This window comes from Solea senegalensis, linkage group LG13 (genome assembly GCF_019176455.1).
Source record: "Solea senegalensis isolate Sse05_10M linkage group LG13, IFAPA_SoseM_1, whole genome shotgun sequence".
Taxonomy (NCBI): domain Eukaryota; kingdom Metazoa; phylum Chordata; class Actinopteri; order Pleuronectiformes; family Soleidae; genus Solea; species Solea senegalensis.
This window is the reverse complement of record NC_058033.1, coordinates 11,235,274-11,253,225: the sequence shown is the minus strand read 5'-3', so window position 1 is coordinate 11,253,225 and position 17,952 is coordinate 11,235,274. Positions and strand designations below refer to the sequence as shown.

Here is a 17,952-nt window from a genome sequence, read left to right as displayed (position 1 = left end):
CCTCATTTCCACTTTCCCCTTTATCCCTCTCCGCCCCATTTTCTTTCCTCCCTCTGTATCTCTTTAACAAATCAAAGGGATAATGCTCACCTCACACAACCCCACCCTCCATATTTAATCCCTCATCCTTTTGTCATCACCGCTGCCCACACGCCTTCACATCACCGTACCCCACGGTGGATAGAACCCTTCTCACGTCTTGGTAATAGTCAGTACGAGCCACAACGTCACACTTTGCACAATACCTCGACCCCTGCGCTGCACCGGGATTTGCTGCGGTACTTTCAGTCACGCCGTTCCAATCATTTTTTTCTGTCATTGATGTTGTTGCCCATGTGGTCTCCTGCCACCTTTCATTCCTCAAACATGTTCCAGTTTTCGACCCTCAGGCACTGGTCTGGCTCACACTAAGCCTCCCCTACCCCCAACTGTAATGAGAGCACCACTTTCAATCTGCTCTCTCCTCCGCTTCATCCCCTTCTCTGTTACACTTAAATCACAGCTCGCTGTCTGCTCGTTGCTTCCCGTGGACCCCGTGGACCCCCTGCCCTCCCTCCGTCTCCTCTTCTCCTCAGTTTGTACCTCTGTAAAAATTCTGTCTGCCACTAAACTCTCCTCTCTCCTCTCCCTCTACCTCTCTGTCCTGCTGTGGTCTCCTCTCCTCTCCTCTCCTCTCCTCTCCTCTCCTCTCCCCTCCTCGCTGCAATGGCCCTGGTTGACTCTGTGCTGTAGCAGTGGTTGCTATGGAACTGCAAATCAGCCATTTAAGCAGTGGCACTCTAATGGATTTGCAGACAGTAAACAGAAACTGCCGAATGCATCGTTACCTACATCTCAGAAATAAATAGCTTTCAACACACATGCTCACGCTCACAGAGGGAACATTTTGTTCTGTACCAAATGCTTCTATCTTTCTCTCTGGGTTTTTTGTGTGTGTCTCTTTAGCGCTGATGATGTTTATATCGATAATTTATTTCCTTCTCTTTTCGGCTTAGCTTTCCTTTGGTTATTTTGGCTGCAGAATATTTGGTAAAAGGACCTTTTTTTTAAATTAATTTAGTGAATTTCTCTGTTTGGATTTGCAAAACAAATCATTTGGTCGACCCAGAGGAACCTTCAAAAGTCTTGTAAAAACTGGCTCAAAATGATGGACAGTATTCAGCTTTTCAGCCAGTTGTGGGCTGTGTGTGTGGTTTTATGTTCTGTGATGGGAGAGGGAGGGATTGCTTCATTTCTAATTAACACATACCATGTTTTCTTTTTGACCCTTGGGCAGTAAAGTGTATTTTGTTTATTTCTGAATTTGTGTAATAAATCTCCTTTCTTCTCCTCTCCTCTCGCAGGACTGTATCCAGTTGAACCAGTACAAGCTGAAGAGTGAAATTGGAAAGGTGAGTTTGTTTTTCCATCCTTGACCTCTGCTCGGCGTGCACCTGCTCTATAAACATTTGCAAATGCTGTTTACCCATGTTCTCATATTCGAAGCCTTCCGTACCTCGTCACAGGCACATTTTGACACTTTTCCAAAAAAGTTGCAGTCTCACCGACACTGAAACTTCTTCTCATATAAAAACTGATAGAACTTATACATTTCACCTCACCGTCTCCTCAGCAGCTGATCAGGCTCATCCACAGTGAAGTTGAAACCTTTAAAAAACAAAGTGTCCTCCTCACTCTCTTTCGCTTTTCGCCCTCGCTTTTAAAAATCGGATTTAAATGCATTTAAAGTGGGCACATTTTCACAGACTAACACATCAAATAAAATATTAGACAAAAAAAAAAAAAAGATTTCCATTTTTCATAGTGACACTTTCATAGGAGATACCCGATCCACTTTATAACATTCTTCTCCTGACATAGGAGGTGCCGGAACAGGATCCGGCAAATTAAGCCCTGGTGTCAACAAATAACTCACAGAACGCTGCTCACTGTTATCCACAGTGTCAATACAGCTTTCGACCTAATTGTACAGTAACATAAACCTATAGGAGGTACTATTATTCTGACATTCTGACAAAATCCCCCATCTCACAAGGCAACAGTTTAAAGAAATCCAGAATCCTAACATCCATGACCTAAATCCTCAGGACAGTGAAAGAAAAAAGATGTTGACTAAAGTCCACAAATAGATTTTTTACTCGTAAGATAAATTGAAGGACAATTAGACCCCGAGTCATTCATGAAGAGCCAGATGGCAGTTTGAGATGCCGAAGACATCAGTGGCGATAGAAATCAGTTTATTTGATTTATGTGAGTGTTTCATCGGCTTTTCACTTAATTCATGTTTGCTCCTATCAAGAGGAACACTGCACTGTGTGTGTGTGTGTGTGTGTGTGTGTGTGTGTGTGTGTGTGTGTGTGTGTGTGTGTGTGTGTGTGTGTGTGTGTGTGTGTGTGTGTGTGTGTGTGTGTGTGTGTGTGTGTGTGTGTGTGTGTGTGTGTGTGTGTGTGTGTGAGGAGCCACTCTGTGCTGTCAAAGGATAAAAAAGTGTGCTTACTTCAGAAGAGTGTGTTGGTTTGATGAAGTGACTGTTTCACTGTTGTGGAGACTATGTGGGCTAATGTCAAATATTGAATCCTTCTTTTCACGTCAGTTTTATGTATTTACTGATTAGTGCTACTTTTGAGTTGCTCATTTTGCTTTTTAATGTGATGTCAGACATGATTAAATAATGTTTAATCATAGCGAGTTGAGTTTTAATAACTGATCTTTAAACCTATTTGACAAATTGTTAATTGCACAGTTTATGCAAACACTGTTTTCTAAATCAGTAAACATGTTTTGTAACGGTCCATAAAGGTTCTTTAAAAATGCACAATGACGATCTCTCTGTAAGTAATTGCATCCAAAGATTTGAAGTATTTTACAAAGAAGTCATATTTATTGATAATTAAAATAATATTTAAATCACTATAGATGATTCTGGTAGTTTAGGTGTTCAAAGTGGAGCTGAGAAACACACAATGCATGTCTTTGTTGTTGTTGTTGTTGTATTGCAGGGCTCCTATGGTGTGGTCAAACTCGCCTACAACGAAGATGATGATAAACATTATGTAAGTGTCCATTTTTTTGCAGTTAAATTTCATACAGCTGTTCTGCGATCGTGGTCTGCACTGCAGTGCCTCTGTCACACACTGCTCTCCTCTCAGTCTCCATTCACCGTCTAGACGCAGGAGCTTTGCAGGAACTCAGCGGGATATTGATTTTCTTTCTTTCTTTCTTTCTTTCTTTCTTTTCTTCTCCTTAACCTTGTTGCTCAGCTCTGGGTCTGATCCACCCATATTGCGTCAATTGCATGTGAAGGGACAGTTGCTACTTTAAAGGGATAATCCAGGTGTTTTTGAAGTGTGGTTGAATGACATCATATATACCACATGTCATAACCTATTTACTTCTGCAAAAATGTCCAACAGCAGAGGAGGCTCTTTACACAATGCATCTCCCATCACCTGCCAAAGTGGTTTGGCAGATCAGATAACAGTCTGTCCCCGGTGGATTTACACCTGTACTTAATTAAGTGGTCAGATGCTATCCGATTGCAATCCGACTGTATATCATTTATAATGCCAGGTGTACATGGGACTTTTAAGAATATGTTCATAGAGAAAATCTGCAGCTTTACATCATGGCACAAGGGGAGCTTTTGATTCACTGCTCAGTAGTTGTTCAACAAACCTGAACTACCCCTTGAAGGTTCACCCGAGACTTAAACGCTCTCCACAGCAGTTAAGCTGTTGCTTTCATGAGGAATCTCCCTCTGGAAATGCCGGCATGACCTAATTTCAGGCATTTCCGTCGCCGTGATTTGTTCCTGTAAAAGCTCTGCAGCCTCAGTCGCTCTGCGTACAAACTGATGTATGCTTTAAGTGTATGAGTGCAACTGCACTGCACACCGACAACAATGAAAGTGTTTGGATAACTCGCACAAACTGGAGATGTACTTTTGAAGCGGAGCCAGTGTGGAGCCGAGCAACAACCCGATATTAAAATGGGAGCTTGGAAATGTGCTGATGCTGAGGAGTGAACTACAGGACACAGACTGCACTTCTATAATGTTCCCTCTGGAGTGGAGTGAAGACGTGATGTTACCTTGCTGAGCTTGTCAAATGTGCCGCAGGTTCATGCAACCAATACCAAAATGACATCCATATTGGACAAAATGGCAAAGATGTATTTGCAGGGAGAGAGTCATGGAGCCTTAGTGAGTTTCTCTTGACCAAAATCACCCCATTGATTCTGAGATTATTCAAATTAAAGCCATTTAAAAGTGGGAAATGTAAAACCCAGGTATATTTATTTATTTACTTTTTACTGCTACAATATTTCCCATGTGTCCCATAAAACGTGCAATAAACTTTAATGCTTGCTGTTTAATGCTTGGCAATAATATGGCCAAAAGTGATCAAAATTGGACATTTCCATAATAATAAAATGTCAGATAATTGAAGCTTCAGCTTTCACTCGGGAGCAAAACCTGTTAAAACCGTTCAAATTTTGGTCTTAAGCGTCTTTATCGAGAGTTCGGCTAGGGTTTTAAAAACTATATTTGTTGTTATGTAATAGACTTTTCTTCTGCAGTAATATGACATACGTTTAATATAGATCAATATGTTCTTACATTGGACAATTTACAATCGTCTATCAGATAATCAGTTTATTGTGATTATTTCTGATATATATTTTTTTTTCAAAATGGTCTTTTTAGCCTTCTCACCCGACTCTCAGTCCTTAGCAGCAGTGTTCAGCATTGATATGTGGGGATAAAAATAAAATGGTGACTAATTCCTCCCAGTGTCCTGTATTATCACTAACATCTTGTCTAGTGGGTGTTGGATTGGATTTCAGTCGATTACTGAAGGTCTTTAAAAACAGACATGTTTGTTGTTGCCTCCAGTTAAGTCGTATAATTAGCCCACAACTTGACTAGCAGGCAGCTAATTATGGGGCCATTTATCAGCCTCGTGGGCCAGAAGTCGCCTCAACTCCTGAAACTGCTCACTCAACTCCAGTCAAATTTGGAAGGGAGATAAATTTAAACTGCTAATTATTAGCAGATGCTTGAAGCAGTCGACTTTCACAGACGTAATCAATGTTTGTTTCCCTAAGTGACTTCCAGCAGTCTGGACACACACACACACACACACACACACACACACACACACACAAAGGTCCTAACATCTGTTTTCGCATCTGCTTTTTTCACTCAGTTATAATTTTGTAGCGAGCAATGGTTTTAAGCAGGGGTGTCAAACGTGAGGCCCGCGGGCCAGAACCGGCCCACCAGAGGGTCCAATCCGTCCCCCCAGGATGAATTTGTAAATAATTTCACATTAGGATTAGATTAGAATACCATATTTTTTCAGTTCCAGATACCTAAATGTTTTGTACATTTGTAAATTGTAAATTTAGGCATAATATTGTTGAAATTGCACTTATTTTTCTCAAGAAATGTCAGGTTGTTCTCATGTTTTGTAAAAAAAAGAAAAAAAAAGATGCTTAATAAATGACTATGCTATTATTTGCCCAGTTGAGATTAAATCGTGCTGTATGTGGCCGCTGAATTAAAATGAGTTTAACACCCCTGGTCTAAAACATCTTTGCGACAAAAATTAATTAAAAAATGTAAATACATTTTTCTGAAAATACAGTATGTATATGTGTGTGTGTATATAATGAGAGACGTGTGTGAGTGTAAAATATGTAGAATATCATTTTTAATATGTTAGATTATTGGGTTTCCTTACATTCGCCGCATTTTTTTAATCCAGCGTCGTATGTTGTCACCAGTGAGTGTTCGTATCCATGGGCGCATTCACGCCAGCCCTTCTTCATCAAACCCTAACGTGTGAATTGTGCAACCGAACTCTGATGCGCACCAAAGAAGCGAACTCTGGACCGCCTAAAAACCTAGTCTCGGTTCGCTTCAAGTCAACCAATTGCAGGAAGCGGACTAGAACACAGGCTGAACCCAATAATAGCGTTGTTGCATCAGGAAGGGCATCCGCTTTCCAAAGAAAGAAAAAAAACCTAATCTTTTCTTTGTATATAGCCTTTTCAGAAGCTGTCAGTTTGTGGCCAGGAGGAAAATGGATTCCTGGAATGAGCTCATAACTAATTTACTGTGGAAATGAACCAGGTAGACAATCTGCCAAAGGGTCCAAGTATACAATTGTGTGCAGAGGATAAGCTGAGCCTAAACAAAATGTTAAATGTCAGAGAAAGTGAATTTCACAGAGACCGCGGCTGAGTGACAAGTGTGACTTATTTTCATGCTGCTTTTTAATTTAGGGAAAGTAAATGAGATTTCTTTCCTCTCGGGATTAATCTGACCTCAAAGAATCTTATTCTCAAAAAAACACATATTCGTATATCAGTATGGCTCTAAAGCAACCCACAATAACATCATTAAACCATTTATTGTGACAAATAGAAATGCAGTTAGATTTATGGCTGCATGCTTTTGATGCTCCCCCAGAATAGACGAGCAGCATGCTGAGCTGAAACAAGGGAGTGATATGCAAGTACACGCTGTACAAGAGTGTGAACCCAGTGAAGACAATAATTGAATGAATGAACAATGTAAACTTTTCAGCCTGTTAGACTCCAAACTAGAGAGTTGGAGTGGTGGCAGCACAGCGTTGCCAGTGACTGATTATAGCTTGGTTGCACCACTACAACAATCAATGTTCATAAAAATGGTCGAGCAAAATGACGCCATCGCTATAGCCAGTACCTGGTTATGGCGTGTGTGTGTGTGCGTGTGTGTAGTGCCGTAAAGCAATTTGTGTTTCTCACGAGACCTCCTGATTCTGAGGACTGGGGGTCGGCGGCCATGATCTCGCAAGGCTGGTTTCAGATAATAGACAGTAGGAGGAGTGGAGTCCGCCCCCGATCTCCCCACTACAAGACATTTAACCATCACAGTGACTCTGAAGCTGTTAAATTAGGGTAAAAAAATCCTGCAAATTTCCACTTGAATGCCAAGCTTAATTTGCTGGTTGCTAGGTCGATGGTGTTTTTACGGCAGTCGGGGGGCTGTAATGTTGCATGACTGCCTTCCTCTAGATTGAATCATCCAGATCTGACTCTGGATGATTCAATCTAGAATAATCACAGCTTCAGCTCAACCTGGATTATTTTGTAATGTGGGTGAGTGGGTATTTATTTGTATTCTGTGATTCATTTTTAGATTACGTCAGATTTGTATATTTGAACACACGTTGTTCATGAGACGATCACTGAGTCAAACTTTGGCTTTTCTCCGAATCATATGGAGTGAAATAATATATGAACTGTGAGCAAAGCTGTGATGACGCACTCCACCTACGTCCACAGACGTGTCAGAGAAATAAGGCCGACTCAGTCCAAGAGTCGGCGATGAGCACAGAGCGGCGTATGAGGATGTTGTCATGTGACTGTCAGACGCCTGAATGCATTCATGAGCTCTGCAGCCCAAAGCTACAACAGTTCTGAAATGTCCTGCAGAGTCTATGACTGTTTTATGACTCTGGGCTTGAGGGATGCTTCATTCCCCCTCACACACACACACACACACACACACACACACACACACACAGCATGAGCACTGCGCAGGGGAGAATCCTCTTCTTGAGTCTTGCTGCTGCTGCTGTTGCTGCTGCTGCTGCTGCTGCTGCTGCTGCTTTCTGCACAGTCATAGCCATGACTGCGTTTATAGCATAGGTTTTAAAAAAAAAATGAGCACAGAGAAAAGTTTCAGAGAAAAGCACAGAGCTGTGCATCACTGAAACAGTTTGAAGTGAAATAAAAAGTGAACATGTGCACGACTGACTGTGAATGACTATTTATTCAAATCAACAATGACTGCCAGTGTGCAGGTTCTAGTGTTTTTTTGAGAAACAATCAACCCTGTTTGGCTCCATTGCCTTCTTATCTTTTCGCATACTCCCTCCACCTTTTTACAAGGATAATAACATAGATGGATAATCCTGCTGCTGCTGCTGCTGCTGCTTCTTACGTTGTTTTATTTTCAAATAAATAAAACCCACAATGTGTTTATAACAATGTTCTCTCGGGCCCATTGACATAAAAGGTAAACTAAATGTCAGTATATATATTTATTTGTGTAATGATGTTTTATAATCACAGTTTATAGGTTCTCAGTTCATGATTAATGACGTTGGCTCATCATCATTTTATCTGTAATACTCTTTGCTGATGTAAAGCATTGTTTGCTTCCTCAGGCCATGAAGGTGGTGTCCAAGAAGAAGTTAATGAAGCAGTGTGGGTTTCCACGTGAGTTGCCGTTCTTTTTCTATTCTATTGGAATGAGAGTAAGAAGTCTTCGGATTTGACCGAAGCAACAGAGATGTTATTCACATTGAATTATTTTCTTGTTTTCTTTAACTGTTATTTGGTATTCCAGTATTCGCCATCATCGTTTAAGCCCTATTTCATCCCAACGACGAGACTCTTTTAAGATAAATATGTTCTGACCTTATTTTGTTGTCTCCATGTAAACGTTTTATGTTCAACTGTCGAGTCTAAAAACATTCTCTCTCCGTTGCTCTGTTGTCTGGTTTAACTCAATCTTGTCTTTGCTCCTCATTTATATCAGCAACTGTCAAATCCATCCATCGTGAAAACTAAGAAAAAGTGGCGCAAGTAAGAAAATAAAAATAAACGAGCTGACAGATTGATTGGGACGATGCAGTACTGAAAGACTGGGCTCTGAGGATAGTGTGTGGTTACTAAGGCGACGACTGAAACCTGAAATCTAAAGCCAGGCCCTAGAATGCATAGCTTTTAAATCTTATTTTGAACATTTACAACTTTTTCCATATTCCAAGAGGTAAAAAACAATAAAAAACACTTAAAAATCAGTAAATAATGTCTATTAAATTCACGTGTGCTTTGTCTGCAGGTCGTCCGCCCCCGAGGGGACCCAAGGCAGCCCAAGGGGAGCAGCCTAAAATCTTAGGACCTTTGGAGAGGGTCTATCAAGAGATTGCCATCCTGAAAAAATTGGATCATGTCAACATTGTGAAGCTGGTGGAGGTGAGAGTCTCTGTGTTTGACAGTAATTGCACTAATACAGGACTTGGGTCATGTACAGTAGATATTAACATTGACCCTTGTTTTTAAAGGAGCCGCATATGCGATATGTATTGTATTAAGTCATAAAATGAGCATACAATGGAAGTACGGACAGTATATTCATCCTTTTTTTATTTAATTCACAGACTACAAATGGAAGATGTTTTAAAAGTGTAGCTCTGGTCTTTCAGTTTTTGTGGAGTTTGGATGCTGTCCTTTTAAAAAAAAAAAACAATAATAATAGTAATATACGTGATTACAGTCACTGATTTAACCTCTTACATATAGCCCGTTTAACCACCACCAATGGTTCCTGAAATAAGCATTTTGAATTAAACAGTCCAGACTATGATGCGTAAATGGCTTTGGCAGATTCAGATGCCATATGTCATATATTTGCAGGTTATTACATTTTCAAAAATTGATTGGAATCCATGGCTTGTCAGGAGTTTCTTAGGATGGATCGATTTTAAAGGTCCAATACAAGTCTGATGTTAGAGTGATTAAAAACAGAAAGTCATTATCCTTACCTCCTGCTCGTTTTGTTTATTTCTAACTTAATCCTGGTTATTGTCCAGTGAAAGAACATTGACGGGGGAGAGGATCAAGGTCAATGACTTTAGTAACACGACGGTGAGTTTATATTAGAAAGACCATTGTACAGACATGAATCCTCTAAGATACTGCATCTGTGGTCTAGTAAAGAATCAACATTAATAATACCCTGCTGTGTGATACAGCCCTTTAGGCATATAATCAGATCTCGTCATATTTGAAATGGTAAACCTTAATATAAACCGTCAATATATCCACACACTGAACTTAATAATATGCACAAAGCAAACATGCAGTGGTCCTGTTCTCCACCTCAGCTGTTCAGTAAAAATAAATATTAATATTAATGGTAATGACAGCATTATGTGTCATCAACAGAAACAAAAGGTATTTACTGACTGTCATGGCGGTTCCATGTTTGTGTTTGTGTTTGTGTTGACCAGATTCAGACTGTTCATTGTTTGTGTTCCTTGTAGGAAAGTCAGCAAATTGACAACCAAGCCACAAAAAAACAGCAAACAAATGCAAATACAGCCATTGAACAGTGTGCAAAACAAAATGTAAACAACCAACAAGAGAAACATGACAACCGCAAAGAGACACAATGTCAACAGAGACACAAAAAACATCATCTCACAGTAAAATTACATTTTTGAGATGAGATGAACTGTGACTGCAAAGATGCATAAAGACAGAAAACTGCAAACACAACAAAAGATGCAATTTGACGACAAAAACACAAAACAACAACACAAAACCTGACCCAAAAAGGCTGAAAAGAGGTGAACTACAACTACAAAGATGCATGAAGACACAAAACAACAAGAAACGGTCACAACTGACGACAAAGGCATAAACTGCGACAAAGAAATGACAAAAATAGGCCGTAGAGAGACTTTGTACACACGTATAAAGACACAAAATAAAAGATAGTAACCGAAAACAATTACAAAAAGGCACAATTTGGCAAGAAAGATGCACAAAAGACCAAAGAATAACATATACACTACACAATAATTAAGCCAGACAAGACAGGAGTGTGGTGTTTTTGTGTGTGAGCTCTGTGGTCAGGATTGTCCTCCAGCACTGTGGGCTCAGATATGTATATATACATATATATATATATATATATATATATATATTTCAGATAACCTTTCTCTTTGTGCGCCATGACTCATGCTCCGTCTCATGTCGGAGCAAAGGAGTGGATAAACACAGCGCTGCCGGGAAACAGGTGGGAAATATGAGATGGATTTTCCCACCTGGCACATCGATCATGCTCTAAATGCATTTTTATATTTACAGCAGCCAACACTCTCCAACTAAGTTTGGACTGATGACACTTTGAGCAGAGGTGGCTGTTTATGAAATATGCTTTTGATGTGATGTGACTCAAGATGTCTGCCGCTCCCTTGTGATATCGTCAGAGTGTTTTTGTCAGTGTCGGCCAGATGGCGGAGGGAGAAGGGCTGCTGTTAGCGGGAGTTCAGTTCAGGAAGTCAGTTGATAGAAAAGCTGCACGGCTTGTAGGAGTGTAGAGGGTGGCAGAGGATTTATTTCAGTAAAATGTGAGTGCTTCTTTTTGCTCACTCACGGCAGAGAGATCACACATCCATTTCTCTCTCTCTCTCTCTCCCTATATGTGGGCCCCTCATTTTCACTCACATAATGGCCAGCAAAGGCCAATGGAAAGACAACATTTTCATCGGCTTTAATGAGCTGCGCTCGGGTCAGAAATCAGGATCGTATTCATTACTGGGATCCAGCAAAATCCTGTGAGACTCCAGTCCACTCCGTCTCATTACTAATAGATACCCCCCCCCCATTTTGACACATTAGAGCCCACGCCAAGTAAAGCAGATTAGAACTGATGAAAGTGATAGGGTCATTTGTCACATGCTGGTTGTGTAGAGACGGTAAAACTGCCCCAAAATCCCTTTAATGCATCTTACGTCACCACATCTACACATTAAAAGACTTGGCGACAACAAAAAGATATATAAACACTGATATAATGATCAGTGTTTATGTGCTGCTCTCCCTTTTCCAGTGCAGTGTCCTTGGCAAACGTTTCCTTCCCTGCGATCATTTAAATGTTAAAGTCACCGGGATGTCGTGTGTCAGACAGATACTGCGGATGAAAGGGAGCGTTCTGTGGGTGGTTTTGAGGCGTGAGCTGTTTACTCGTAAAAGTGTGGCATATGGGCCATGTCGTCCTCTGGGAGCGCCTGTTTTCATTAACCTGGCTGAGGAGGAAATATCAACCGGGCTAAAACTGCTCAGGGGCATTTTTTAAAAAAAAAAAAATCTCCTTTGTTTACTATGTCATAAAAAGAGACAAAAAAATCACAATGCAGCATCCAGCCATGGGTTTGTGTAATCTTAAACTTCTAATTTATTCACATTTGTTAATATTAACCACTAAGTGATGTAAGGTGTAGAACAGTTGAAAATAAGAGAATAACATTTAAAATTGTGATTTAGATTTTGACTTATTCAGCCCTGTTGTAGATCCTGGGGGTGGGAATTGCAGGGTAACTTTCAGCGTCATGTGATACAATACACAATACATAGTCCAGGATGATGGAAAAAATAAGTTAAAGCACTCCCCTCATCATATCATGCAGGGCATGTCTGTCGGCATTACTAAATCAATAACACTGAATAATGAAATCTTTCAGTAAATAAAAGATACCAGAAGGTCTTAGTGGTGTTAAATAAAACAACAAAAAGAACTGGACCTGTTTCACAACTTATACTAGATGATCCGACAATCATTTAAACTTCAAGCACACAGACCATTTGAATTTCCTGTTATTATGCTGTTCCTCCAAAGGACACACATGTGGCAAGAAGTCACTAAATATTACAAAACATTGGTGAAAATTCTTCCAATAGATATTGTTCTTCGTTAACAATTAAAAAAAAATAGCTACAAACACACGACTATTGTGAGAACGGGTAACTGTCACTGTGCCGGCACTCAAAACTGTAAAATTAAGATAATATCCCAATACACCAACGCTGTGATAAACCATGTATTGCAAGAAAACCACATTTCTGTCCGCCATCATCCTGCTTACACTTTACTTGAAGTGACGGTGACACCCTGACTTTGAGGAGTCGCAGGATTTTCAGCCAAATAATCCAGATGCTGTCAAGTTTTGCAGTTAGCGGCCAATCACTTCAATCAAATGTGTGTTCAGCAGTCGCTAAGTGCAAACATTCGCTGTGACCTGCCAACACACCTCTCGTTGTGTTACACGCCTCATTCTGATTTAGATATTTGACAATCAGCGACAGCGGCTGAGAGCCAAAAAAGGAAAAATGAAAGCAGTTCATCAGAGGGAGGAAACATGAGGAGACATGGCAAAGATTAGAGAGTTTAATAAAGACTTAAAAACTTGACAGCAAAGTCTTACATTATGTCTGCTGATGTACTTCATTCATGCTTCAGAGGATGATTTTGCTGCTTGAAAATGTTGCTGCAGTGTTGTTGAGAAACATGCCCATATTTGTGTTTGTCATAAATGTTATTTAATAATCTGTCTGTGGAAGAAAGCAATTTTCAATCCAGAAATACAAGTTACTGAGCACGGTGGCCAAAGTTTATGAAACACAGAGCTGCACTTATACCAGATATGACCCTGTGACGTTAACATAACTGTGCCACCGTCTGTGGATGGATGGAGTTGGCATGTTCTCCCAGTGTGTGCGTGGGTTTTCTCTAGGTTCTCAGATGCAGATTTGGGGATTAGGCAAATTGGACACTCTAAATTGACTGTAGGTGTGAGTGGACGTTTGTTTGTCTCTATATGGCCCTGTGATGGACTGGCAACCTGTCCAGTGTGTACCCCACCTAAAGCCCTATGTCAGCTGGGATTGGGACAGCAGCCCTCCCCCCACTCCCCGTGACCCTCATATGGAGGAAAAAGCGGTAGAAGATGGATGGATGGATGAATCAGACAGTCGTTTCCTCTTCCTCGCTTCCTCCGACAATGGTTTTCTCTTCTTCTTTTTTTCACTGGCTCTGCCATGATGAATGTTTTAAGTAACCTCATTGCTGCCTTTATCTTATAGTCGGCACCTGGCTGGGGGGTTTGTGTGTATGTGTGTGTAGACTTTGCAAGACCTCCTGAGTCTGAGGTCTTCGGGCCGACGGCCCTGATCTTACAAGGCTGATTTTTCCATTCCGAGACAGCCCCCAGTCTCCACATCACAATGACTGAGAATCCTGCACAGTTCTGCTTTAAATTGTGAAAATAACTAGCTGCAACATGTTTCCTTAGTCTTTGATGATATATCAGGGTCATTCCATTGTAATTGTATTTCTTCCATATAGCCCCTTATAACCTGTGCTGCCGTGAGCAGCTCGGCAGCTGCAGTCGTGTCAGGTTTGCAGAAACAACTGCGTTCGATTAGATTACAGAGAGTGGCTCTGTTCAAACAGACCGAGATTGTAAATGTTAACTGAATTTACTGACGTGACTCAGGCGGTGTATTAGAGTGACTGGCATGGACACCCCGAGATAGGCCGCTGTAGCCATGGTTACCGTACACAAGAAATGGCAAAAGCGGTGGCCTTGAACTGTAATCCATACTCGGCAAACACAGCCAGACGACCCCGAGGTCAAATGGGGCTGCAGCGACTCACTGGGGCTGCCGCGCAACAGGTTAGCGCCAGCAGCAGAAACGTGAACATGGACACGTTAGATTAAATTACAGCTCCTGACAGCCAAGGATTAAAAAACTCCTTTTATTTGAGAAGAAAGAAAAGACTGTTCAATCCTTTATCATGAAGAAAACAATTTTAATCACAGCTTGGTTCTGAATGCATGAATTATGGATAGATAGATAGATAGATAGATAGATAGATAGGTAGATAGATAGATAGATAGATAGATGCACACTCTACAATGACAACACATACATTCACATCTCGTCACATGTTTGAAAAGGAGTAGGCAGAAGTATAAACTTACAGTATATGTACATTCCTATTGCACACAACTCAATGTATACACTACTTTATCCCATCGCCAAATATTTACATATACAGTATTTTCTACAATGTTCTCAGTACTAACTTCTCAGTACAACACAAGAATACGTCTGGCTTTAAACATGACCTTTTCCATCGCCGTCCTGGATTAAACTGCTGTTCTTCATCCTAATATTTATTTGACATTGTATACAAACACGATAAATACACTACAATAAAAGCCAAGTATACACAGTAGATTACAAGTAAAGTAAATTCCAAGCACAAATACAAGAATAAGCAAAAGACCAAAAAAATTGAAGCATGTCCATATATCCATATATGAGGGTCACGGACCTGCTGGTGCCAGTCCCAGCTGACATGGAGTAGGGGACCCTGGAGGATCACCAGTCCATCACAGGGACCAACATGTAGAGACAAAGGACTATTCACTCACACACTCACACACCTACGGGCAATTTAGAGTGTCTAATTAACCTCTGTGTGTGCAAAACATAAGCTCGATCAAGCAAGGTAATATTTGTTGTTTTGATATCCTTTGAGCAGGGGTCTTAAATAATCCAAGGGAATATCAACAAGTGATCACAAATTGGATCAGTAGTATCTTGACTTTCTCTCTCGCGACTGATTCAATGACATGGACTAATGATCAGAAACCTTTTCAAGTTTTCTACTGGACAGTGTCTCCATTCATGATTAATATGTTACCATTGCAGGTGCTGGATGATCCCGCAGAGGACAACCTGCACATGGGTACGTGGACCAATCATCTTTGGGTTTGTGTTTTTTGCTCCCTCTCATCCTCTGGCACTTGACACATATGCCACCGACCAAGTGTTCATATCATTTATTCATAATTTGGATCATCTCATGATTCCCTCGACATCACCTTGGGGTTCACACATTATGCAGAAACCTTCCATCAGCAGTGCCAGGTCACAGTTATTATGACACCAGTTATTGTACAATTTCAAACCCTTCATGTGCTTAGATATGGCACAGTGAGCTCCCTCGCTTCTCTAGATGATGGATACTGTGACACTGGGGTGTTGCCTCAGTGGCAGCGAGGGGTCAAACCCTGTTGAATGAATGAATTAATCTATTGTTTGGTCTTATGTGTTCCAATTTCCTTCTCCCTGCCTTTCTCTTTGCAGTGTTTGAGCTGATGCCAAAGGGGTGAGTAATGAAAATGCCCTTGTTATAATAATTAAAATAATTTAGGGCTCATCTGCTCCGATCCACCACCTTCCTCTCTGCAATTTCTCAATCTCTCCATTTGGGCTGCAACCAACGTTTGAATATTTATCGATTACTGAATGAATTCTCAACTACTTTGCTTCTTAAATGCTTTTCTTTTTTCAACATTTTCTGATATTTTACGGTCCAAAATAATCGGCAGATCAACCCTTTAACAACATACATATATATATATATATATATAATTATATTGAACGTTATTCTAGAAAAATAGACAAAAGCGCTTACATTTTCGGGCCATTTTTATGGTTAAAAAATCAAAATAGGCTTAGGTGTTAAAGGGTTAATCAATTGAATCAATCAATTTAAAGTTTTTGCATCCCTGCCTTGGTTTCAGCTTTGCTCCTCCCTTCATTTCTCCACGCCCACGTGGTGCGAGTGTTTGTTTCGTTGCAGGCTTCAAAGTGACTGATCATTTTCTCAGGATTTCACAGTTATTGCGTGTGACAGTCGGCCGTGTCGAAGCTTCTCGTCCTCGTGCGTGAGCTGCCACTTCCTCCACCGGCGACATTTGTGATGAGCCAGTGATCTGAGACTTGTTGTTCAGCGGTTAGACGCGTGAAAGACTGGCGTCGTTTCACATATGTGCATAAATAATGCCCCTTTTAACGGAAAGACGAGTTTGCAATTTGAAAAAAATTGGTTCCCTCTTGAGAGGAAATATGAGCCACAGCTGAACTAATTAGCACAGCTGCTAGAAATAAACATATTTCACTGCGTCTTTGATACATGAGGTGCAACATAACCAGTTCAGCCAAACACTAATATTTGCAGTCCTAGTGTTACACTAGAACGATCATGTTTACTGCTGTGTTGCTGCATCAGTGCAGTGGCAACAAATGCATCTACAACTCAGAATAAAATACTGAATTGGCTGAAATGAGGTTTGCTTTTGGACAGACCGTTGTAGTAGTTTAAGCAAATGTGTTAACATTTTGATTTCATTAGTAAAACGAAGAAACAACAGCTCTGGGGAAATTATAAAAGGCCTTTTTATATTCAACAGAACATTGTTTAGATGAAAGAATCCGCTCGGCACCAAAGGGCCTGGTACTCTTCAGAGGACTCCACAGTGCCAGGTTCACTCTGTACCAGTTTGTTCTACATAAACCTGTTTAATTATACATTTGTTCACAATGAGCACAAATACAGTTTATATGATGAACAGACGTGGCTCCGTCCTCCATGTCGTGGTCTTTTCTCCACAATAAACTTGTGCTTGCATCACAGTCATCTGAAATATTTCATTGTTTCTATAATTCACGTATCTTTACATTTGTAGTAAAGTAAACAAGTGAGGCAGAAAATCTGTGGATTTTTCTGTGTGTGTGGATTTGTAGTCCAGTGATGGAGGTGCCGACAGACGATGCTTTGTCAGAGGAGCAGGCGAGGTTATACTTCAGAGACGTCATCCTGGGCATGGAGTACTGTAAGTATCTTATTAATGGAGGCATCATAAAAAGGGTTGTAAGTGCTTTGAGTGGCTCGAATATCATTAGGTGTTCCATTTCTATTCGGATCTCTTTATGATATCTGTCTTTGTGATGCTCACGGCATGAAATCAGAAGCACTTTCCTCCCCGTGTGCTCTTGTCATTACTCTTAGAATGAATTATACGGCAGTGTTTACATGTGTTTTTAATCGTCGGGAACAAAGTGTCCTTGGCCTTCAACTTTCATGCCCGTGGGTCTGCCTGTAGCTGTGAACTGTCCGCTTCATCACCACTGAGCCTCTGCTCTGTGAAATCTTGTTTTTTTTCACACGCTGTGCCCTCATTTGCTCCACTTGCTGCATTTCACTGAGCCTTATAATTAGGGATCAATGCTGTGTTTTTTTTCCCTGAGCTCTTTAGTCCAAAATCTCGCTGTAGACTTCTCAGATTTCCACATGATTATTACTTTTTTGTTACACCTCATATACCTCAGGAAGCCTCGGTCACATGTTAGGCTCGGGTACTTTTCAGCAGAAGTGATGGAGTGTGGTTATCAGGCTGAAAAGTGTTGTTGTTGTTGGTGTTTTTTTTCTCAACCACATATTGTTGGACAAGGAGGATCACAAATCCA

The 17,952-nt window shown here is 40.7% G+C and overlaps 1 protein-coding gene across 2 annotated transcripts in view; it reads left to right on the top strand.

The window, feature by feature from the left end:
- Positions 1 to 17,952, top strand: part of camkk1a (calcium/calmodulin-dependent protein kinase kinase 1, alpha a) — a 59,610-nt gene that overhangs the window by 26,578 nt on the left and 15,080 nt on the right. For both annotated transcript variants that reach the window (XM_044041458.1, XM_044041457.1), the window contains 7 exons: positions 1,344 to 1,391; positions 3,000 to 3,053; positions 8,223 to 8,274; positions 8,903 to 9,036; positions 15,349 to 15,385; positions 15,787 to 15,808; positions 17,230 to 17,318. In XM_044041458.1, coding sequence (XP_043897393.1) covers positions 1,344 to 1,391; positions 3,000 to 3,053; positions 8,223 to 8,274; positions 8,903 to 9,036; positions 15,349 to 15,385; positions 15,787 to 15,808; positions 17,230 to 17,318 — 436 coding nt within the window. The remainder of the gene's footprint in view (positions 1 to 1,343; positions 1,392 to 2,999; positions 3,054 to 8,222; positions 8,275 to 8,902; positions 9,037 to 15,348; positions 15,386 to 15,786; positions 15,809 to 17,229; positions 17,319 to 17,952) is intronic.